Source organism: Pseudophryne corroboree, chromosome 9, assembly GCF_028390025.1.
Source record: "Pseudophryne corroboree isolate aPseCor3 chromosome 9, aPseCor3.hap2, whole genome shotgun sequence".
Lineage (NCBI taxonomy): Eukaryota > Metazoa > Chordata > Amphibia > Anura > Myobatrachidae > Pseudophryne > Pseudophryne corroboree.
The window spans coordinates 22,850,105-22,859,384 of NC_086452.1; the positions used below are offsets into that span (position 1 = coordinate 22,850,105).

General features: G+C 53.5%; 1 protein-coding gene across 1 annotated transcript in view; it reads right to left on the minus strand.

Annotated features, from left to right (window-relative positions):
- The window catches only part of RABGGTB (Rab geranylgeranyltransferase subunit beta), a 53,778-nt gene extending 44,917 nt beyond the window's left edge, over positions 1–8,861 (minus strand). Inside the window, exons 1-4 of the mRNA XM_063939058.1 lie at positions 8,541–8,861; positions 4,983–5,090; positions 2,628–2,825; positions 2,188–2,293 (exon numbers count right to left, since the gene is read on the minus strand). Of these exons, the coding sequence (XP_063795128.1) occupies positions 2,188–2,293; positions 2,628–2,825; positions 4,983–5,090; positions 8,541–8,543 (415 nt within the window). The 5' untranslated portion in view covers positions 8,544–8,861. The remainder of the gene's footprint in view (positions 1–2,187; positions 2,294–2,627; positions 2,826–4,982; positions 5,091–8,540) is intronic.
- Between the last annotated feature and the right edge of the window lie 419 nt (positions 8,862–9,280).

The window sequence follows — 9,280 nt, forward strand, 5'->3', positions numbered from 1 at the left end:
GATCTGTAGCCTGAGGTCAGTGACGGGAGACAGGACACTACTATGATCTGTAGCCTGAGGTCAGTGACAGGACACTACTATGATCTGCAGCCTGAGGTCAGTGACAGGACACTACTATGATCTGTAGCCTGAGGTCAGTGACGGGAGACAGGACACTACTATGATCTGCAGCCTGAGGTCAGTGACAGGACACTACTATGATCTGTAGCCTGAGGTCAGTGACGGGAGACAGGACACTACTATGATCTGTAGCCTGAGGTCAGTGACGGGAGACAGGACACTACTATGATCTGTAGCCTGAGGTCAGTGACAGGACACTACTATGATCTGCAGCCTGAGGTCAGTGACAGGACACTACTATGATCTGCAGCCTGAGGTCAGTGACGGGAGACAGGACAATACTATGATCTGCAGCCTGAGGTCAGTGACAGGACACTACTATGATCTGTAGCCTGAGGTCAGTAACGGGAGACAGGACACTACTATGATCTGCAGCCTGAGGTCAGTGACAGGACACTACTATGATCTGCAGCCTGAGGTCAGTGACAGGAGACAGGACACTACTATGATCTGCAGCCTGAGGTCAGTGACAGGACACTACTATGATCTGCAGCCTGAGGTCAGTGACAGGACACTACTATGATCTGCAGCCTGAGGTCAGTGACAGGACACTACTATGATCTGTAGCCTGAGGTCAGTGACAGTACACTACTATGATCTGTAGCCTGAGGTCAGTGACGGGAGACAGGACACTACTATGATCTGCAGCCTGAGGTCAGTGACAGGACACTACTATGATCTGCAGCCTGAGGTCAGTGACGGGAGACAGGACACTACTATGATCTGCAGCCTGAGGTCAGTGACGGGAGACAGGACACTACTATGATCTGCAGCCTGAGGTCAGTGACAGGACACTACTATGATCTGTAGCCTGAGGTCAGTGACAGGACACTACTATGATCTGCAGCCTGAGGTCAGTGACGGGAGACAGGACACTACTATGATCTGCAGCCTGAGGTCAGTGACAGGACACTACTATGATCTGCAGCCTGAGGTCAGCGACAGGACACTACTATGATCTGTAGCCTGAGGTCAGTGACAGGACACTACTATGATCTGTAGCCTGAGGTCAGTGACGGGAGACAGGACACTACTATGATCTGCAGCCTGAGGTCAGTGACGGGAGACAGGACACTACTATGATCTGCAGCCTGAGGTCAGTGACAGGACACTACTATGATCTGCAGCCTGAGGTCAGTGACAGGACACTACTATGATCTGTAGCCTGAGGTCAGTAACGGGAGACAGGACACTACTATGATCTGCAGCCTGAGGTCAGTGACAGGACACTACTATGATCCGCAGCCTGAGGTCAGTGACAGGACACTACTATGATCTGTAGCCCGAGGTCAGTGCCGGGAGACAGGACACTACTATGATCCGCAGCCTGAGGTCAGTGACAGGACACTACTATGATCCGCAGCCTGAGGTCAGTGACAGGACACTACTATGATCTTTAGCCCGAGGTCAGTGACAGGAGACAGGACACTACTATGATCCGCAGCCTGAGGTCAGCGACAGGACACTACTATGATCTGCAGCCTGAGGTCAGTGATAGGACACTACTATGATCCGCAGCCTGAGGTCAGTGCCGGGAGACAGGACACTACTATGATCCGCAGCCTGAGGTCAGCGACAGGACACTACTATGATCTGCAGCCTGAGGTCAGTGATAGGACACTACTATGATCCGCAGCCTGAGGTCAGTGACGGGAGACAGGACACTACTATGATCCGCAGCCTAAGGTCAGTGACGGGAGACAGGACACTACTATGTCCCTTTACTGTTATGAGCTAATGTGCTTGTAATTTTACACCTGAGAACAACAAAAGGTTTAGTAAAAACAAAGGTGATCAGGTTAAAATCCCGGTATGGAAGGAGGGGGTGGGGGGGTTTGGTTTACGATGCGTAAGGAGGGTTAGGGTGTGGGTGGGCTGGCTTAGATCCAGGCTGCTGAATGAGGGTGGGGGGGATGGGGGTGTTAAGCTCAGATGGCACAATTGAGGGTTAGGGTTAGACTGCAGGGAGGGAGGGTTAGGTGAACATTTGGGAAATGTTCGTTGAGATGCCGACCGTTGTGTCCCGACTGCCGGCATTGTCTACCGAACACAAACAAAGTGAGTTACCCCATTTGTCTCCAGAAAATGATCCGTCTTCTTTCTGTAAGCTCTGCACGTACTCCACAATCTTCTCTGTGTCCACCTCAGAGAGGCTGTCGAAGAGAGTCAGAATCTGGAAGACAGATATACTCTATAAGGAATAAGAAAGAAATATCACCGATGCCTGTGCAATCCCACCAACACCGGAGTTACAGGACCAATAAAGATAAAACACAGGGTGACTTTCTCTCTTATAGAGAGGAGAATATGTAAAACGCTCTATATATTTGCTTTAACTTCAAATATATCTCCTAATGGTGCCGTTTCAACCACAAGGTCCCAGGGGAATAAGTGCGGCTGTATGGCCTATCAACATCGGCCAGTGGAGCCCCATGGTGTAGCCTACTTGCATATCGGACTCAGACGTAAATAAATGCACACATGCCGGTGCGTACAGTACGTATTACCTGCACAGTGCTGAGTGTATACAGGAGATGGGGGTCATGTCCAATACTGGCGCTGAACCCGCCGCAGTCGTGCTGGCAGGACTTGATAAACGTCAGGATTTCCGCTTTGTTCATGCGATGAAGCTCACCCATCAGATCCATAACGGTCAGCCCCCAGTACACGCCGCTCATCCGCAGGTACTCCGACATGCAGTATTCCTGCAATCACATCAACAGGCTTTGAAATCTAAAATAAAATCACCAACACGAATCGGATGAGTGTTTTCTTGTTTTTTAACTCCCCCCAAATATCTTATTACTACAATCGCTTTACCGGCCCTACAGTAGCAGAATGTGTAAGACTCTCTCCCCCCACCCAAATATCTTATTACCACAATCGCTTTACTGGCCCTACAGTAGCAGAATGTGTACGACTCTCTCCCCCCACCCAAATATCTTATTACCACAATCGCTTTACTGGCCCTACAGTAGCAGAATGTGTAAGACCCCCCTTCCCCCCAAGTGACATGTACAATGGTTAATTCCTGGTGACAGCCAGCACAGGTCAGGACTTAATCTGCCGTCTTTGGAGACTTCTGAATGGAACGGACTGGACAAGTTATGGAAAGCTGGACAAGGTGCTTTGGTGTTGTTGGGAAAAGGAGATGTTTGGGAACAATTAAAATGGACGGGACTCGGAAAATTCCATCTGGGCCATTTCCCGCGGTTTCATTTCGCCCATCCTACAGTTTGTCCGGTCAGTTGGCCTGGCTCAAGTTCAAACTGCTGCAGGTTCATTGGCCTGGAGAAAACACCAAGCGGGATTCTCCAGGGGGCAGGTCATTCTGTAAAAAAGCCGCATACAGTACCTAACCTAAGGAAGAGGCACCCTGACTATATGGGTTCAAGCACAGATCCACCCTAGTGTGTGGGCTGGATTATTTCTACTCTTCAATCAGGTTTTTAACTAAATGACTCCCATTAACCTCTTCCCTGTGGTGCTTATGGCTAAGTACACTATGATCCACAGGTTACTGACACCCATAGCGATCAATTATATAGTGTTCACTCTAGGAGTGAAAAGGGGCATGGTGCCGGACTCCGGGGTCACATGTGTGCGCGCGGCCGAAACGGGGGCGCGGCCACGCAAATTAGGGGGCGTGGCCACGCCTATGTCATTTTAGGGGGCGGTGCGGCCCACAGACGCTACTATAGAGAGCGTCTGTGGCCGGCGATTTCACTGTTGGTGGCGTGCCCAGCAACTCCGTCGGTGCTGGGCTTCCCCCAGCTCTCTCCCAATGCGTGAATGGATGCCGCACGCATGCGCACGGCATCTATACACGCCGGGAGGGCAGGAAGCGGGCGGCTGTTCTAGCAGGGCACCGCAAAAGGGGCAGGGCGGGTTTTGCCTGCTAAAAAACAGGCAGGGCGCGGCGCCCTGCTAAAACAGCCTAGAGTGAACACTATATCTGCCATTTATATAGTACAGTTTAGAGAATGGAAACAAACACCTGATCTAGGGCATATCACCATCTTTCCATACACTGGGGTAAATGTATGTAGCAGTGATAAGTGTGGAGAAGTGAGCCAGTGGAGAAGTTGACCAATCAGCTGCTCAAATGTTACTTCAATGCTGACTGGTTGCCATTGGCAACTTCGCCACACTTATCACTGCTTCATACATTTACCCCATTACCTGCGGCAGTTGTCAAAAACATCCATTATAGAAAAGATAAGAAGCAGCTAATACAGCACTCCGCTCTATAGATCACCATTACATCCATTATAGAAAAGATAAGAGGCAGCTAATACAGCACTCCGCTCTATAGGTCACCATTACATCCATTATAGAAACATAAGAGGCAGCTAATACAGCACTCCGCTCTATAGGTCACCATTACATCCATTATAGAAAAGATAAGAGGCAGCTAATACAGCACTCCGCTCTATAGGTCACCATTACATCCATTATAGAAAACATAAGAGGCAGCTAATACAGCACTCCGCTCTATAGGTCACCATTACATCCATTATAGAAAACATAAGAGGCAGCTAATACAGCACTCCGCTCTATAGGTCACCATTACATCCATTATAGAAAAGATAAGAGGCAGCTAATACAGCACTCCGCTCTATAGGTCACCATTACATCCATTATAGAAAAGATAAGAGGCAGCTAATACAGCACTCCGCTCTATAGGTCACCATTACATCCATTATAGAAAAGATAAGAGGCAGCTAATACAGCACTCCGCTCTATAGGTCACCATTACATCCATTATAGAAAAGATAAGAGGCAGCTAATACAGCACTCCGCTCTATAGGTCACCATTAAGGCGATCACATTATAATGTCTATAGTATAAGTGTTACTCACATAGTCATCTTTCTTAGCTCCATACGATTCAATGTATTCCGCATGTTTATCCAACAGCAGTGTCTTCAGCGCATCGGGTTTTACAACAACGTCCTTCTGTGGCGTCCCCTGTAAGGCAATGTGAGACTGGTACTATATAATCAGGAGAAGAGGAGGGGCGGGCGCAAGAGGAGAAGGCGATGATTGGGTGGTAAAGGAGATTACACACAGGCTTTGGGACTGGGGATCAGTAACACACAGGGGAGGATGGGGGTGATGGTGAGGACACTGGGGTCAGTAACACACAGGGGAGGATGGGGGTGATGGTGAGGACACTGGGGGTCAGTAACACACAGGGGAGGATGGGGGTGATGGTGAGGACACTGGGGGTCAGTAACACACAGGGGAGGATGGGGGTGATGGTGAGGACACTGGGGGTCAGTAACACACAGGGGAGGATGGGGGTGATGGTGAGGACACTGGGGTCAGTAACACACAGGGGAGGATGGGGGTGATGGTGAGGACACTGGGGGTCAGTAACACACAGGGGAGGATGGGGGTGATGGTGAGGACACTGGGGGTCAGTAACACACAGGGGAGGATGGGGGTGATGGTGAGGACACTGGGGGTCAGTAACACACAGGGGAGGATGGGGCTGATGGTGAGGACACTGGGGGTCAGTAACACACAGGGGAGGATGGGGGTGATGGTGAGGACACTGGGGGTCAGTAACACACAGGGGAGGGATGGGGGTGATGGTGAGGACACTGGGGGTCAGTAACACACAGGGGAGGATGGGGGTGATGGTGAGGACACTGGGGGTCAGTAACACACAGGGGAGGATGGGGGTGATGGTGAGGACACTGGGGGTCAGTAACACACAGGGGAGGATGGGGGTGATGGTGAGGACACTGGGGGGTCAGTAACACACAGGGGAGGATGGGGGTGATGGTGAGGACACTGGGGGTCAGTAACACACAGGGGAGGATGGGGGTGATGGTGAGGACACTGGGGGTCAGTAACACACAGGGGAGGATGGGGGTGATGGTGAGGACACTGGGGGTCAGTAACACACAGGGGAGGATGGGGGTGATGGTGAGGACACTGGGGGTCAGTAACACACAGGGGAGGATGGGGGTGATGGTGAGGACACTGGGGATCAGTAACACACAGGGAGGATGGGGGTGATGGTGAGGACACTGGGGATCAGTAACACACAGGGAGGATGGGGGTGATGGTGAGGACACTGGGGATCAGTAACACACAGGGAGGATGGGGGTGATGGTGAGGACACTGGGGATCAGTAACACACAGGGGAGGATGGGGGTGATGGTGAGGACACTGGGGATCAGTAACACACAGGGGAGGATGGGGGTGATGGTGAGGACACTGGGGTCAGTAACACACAGGGGAGGATGGGGGTGATGGTGAGGACACTGGGGGTCAGTAACACACAGGGGAGGATGGGGGTGATGTGAGGACACTGGGGGTCAGTAACACACAGGGGAGGATGGGGGTGATGGTGAGGACACTGGGGGTCAGTAACACACAGGGGAGGATGGGGGTGATGGTGAGGACACTGGGGGTCAGTAACATACAGGGGAGGATGGGGGTGATGGTGAGGACACTGGGGGGTCAGTAACATACAGGGGAGGATGGGGGTGATGGTGAGGACACTGGGGGTCAGTAACATACAGGGGAGGATGGGGTGATGGTGAGGACACTGGGGGTCAGTAACATACAGGGGAGGATGGGGGTGATGGTGAGGACACTGGGGTCAGTAACATACAGGGGAGGATGGGGGTGATGGTGAGGACACTGGGGTGGTCAGTAACATACAGGGGAGGATGGGGGTGATGGTGAGGACACTGGGGGTCAGTAACATACAGGGGAGGATGGGGGTGATGGTGAGGACACTGGGGGTCAGTAACATACAGGGGAGGATGGGGGTGATGGTGAGGACACTGGGGATCAGTAACACACAGGGGAGGATGGGGGTGATGGTGAGGACACTGGGGATCAGTAACACACAGGGGAGGATGGGGGTGATGGTGAGGACACTGGGGATCAGTAACACACAGGGGAGGATGGGGGTGATGGTGAGGACACTGGGGATCAGTAACACACAGGGAAGATAAAGAGGGGCACAGGGGTGACGGGAGGATTGGGTGATTGGGGGTGGGGGGGGGCACTGGGAGTCCGTGAGATACAGAGGAGATAAGGAGGGCACAGGGGTGACAAGGGAGAATGGGGGTGACAGGGGGGCACTGGGAGTGACTGACATACAGAGGAGATAAGGGAGGCACAGGGGTGATGGTGGGGATACTGGGGATAAGTGACAGAGGAGATGGGGAGGCACAGGGGTGACAGGGGAGGATGGGGTGGCACTGGGAGTCCGTTACATACAGAGGAGATAAGGAGGTGACAGGGGAAGATGGGGGTGATTGGAAGGCACTGGGGGGGTCAGTGACATACAGAGGAGATAAGGAGGTGACAGGGGAAGATGGGGGTGATTGGGGGACACTCGGGGGGGGGGGGGTCAGTGACATACAGAGGAGATGAGGTGACGGGGTGATTGGGGGGCACTGGGGGGGGTGTCAGTGACATACAGAGGAGATAAGGAGGTGACGGGAAGATGGGGGTGATTGGGGGGGGGAGTCAGTGGACATACAGAGGAGATAAGGAGGTGACAGGGGAAGATGGGGGTGATTGGGGGACACTCGGGGGGGGGGGGGGTCAGTGACATACAGAGGAGATGAGGTGACGGGGGTGATTGGGGGGCACTGGGGGGGGTGTCAGTGACATACAGAGGAGATAAGGAGGTGACGGGAAGATGGGGGTGATTGGGGGGCACTGGGGGGGGAGTCAGTGACATACAGAGGAGATAAGGAAGTGATAGGGGAAGATTGGGGGGCACTGGGGGGGTCAGTGACATTTATACAGAGGAGATAAGGAGGTGACAGGGGAAGATGGGGGTGATTGGGGGGGGGTAAGTGACATACAGAGGAGATAAGGAGGTGATAGGGGAAGATTGGGGGGCACTGGGAGTCAGTGACATACAGAGGAGATAAGGTGGGCACAGGGGAGAATGGGGGTGATTGGGGGGCACTGAGGGTCAGTGACATACAGAGGAGATAAGGAGGGCACAGGGGAGAATGGGGGGGTGATTGTGGGGCACTGGGGGTCAGTGACATACAGAGGAGATAAGGAGGTGACAGGGGAAGATGGGGGTGATTGGGGGCACTGGGAGTCAGTGACATACAGAGGAGATAAGGAGGTGACAGGGGGTGATTGGGGGGCATTGGGAGTCAGTGACAGAGGAGATAAGGAGGGCACAGGGGGTGACAGGGTGATTGGGGGGCACTGGAGGGTCAGTGACATACAGAGGAGATAAGGAGGGCACAGGGGTGACGGGGTGATTGGGCGGGGGCACTGGAGGGTCAGTGACATACAGAGGAGATAAGGAGGGCACAGGAGGTGATTGGGGGGCACTGGGGTCAGTGACATACAGGGGGAGTACGGGGGTAGACGGAGAAGGCATTAGGGAGCATGCAGGGTGGGGTGTCCCCGGGCTCTCACCATGTCGGCGCTGAGAGGAGCCGCTGTGACCGGGTGATGGCAGCAAGGCGTGTCCTCGGCGATGCCGGTCCGCTCTCAGCGAAAGCGCCTCATATAGCCGGCCTCAGCACTGCCTGTCACTGTACTGTACGTGTGCTGCTGCTGCTGCATGGGGCCTCAGTGAGGTGACCGCGGCTCTGCCTGACAGCGCACACACACTCACAGCGGCCTCAGCACTGCCTGTCACAGTACTGTACGTGTGCTGCTGCATGGGGCCTCAGTGAGGTGACCGCGCCTCTGCCTGACAGCACACACACTCACAGCGGCCTCAGCACTGCCTGTCACTGTACTGTACGTGTGCTGCTGCATGGGGCCTCATTCAGGTGTCCGCAGCGCTGCCTGACTGCTGCATAGACACTGGACAGATGATGTTAATGAGGGTGTGACGGTACTGCGTGCAGACCCTGGTGTATGTGTGACACAGGCACACAGCGGTCACTTCCCTGGAAGCAGCAGTGATAGCGCTGTATGGTGATGCAGCAGGAGGCACCTATTACACGCAGACGCCTCCTGCTGCAGTAGTGACCGGTAACTCGCCATTGGTCAGCTTACAACAGAGATCCCTGGCCTCTTCCTTCCCCCTAAACGGGGGAAGCGGTGTATAGAGCGTAGCGCTGCTTGAGAGCAGTGTATAGAGCGTAGTGTAGTGTATAGAGTATCGCTGCGTGAGCGGTGTATAGAGCGTAGTGCAGTGTGTGCAG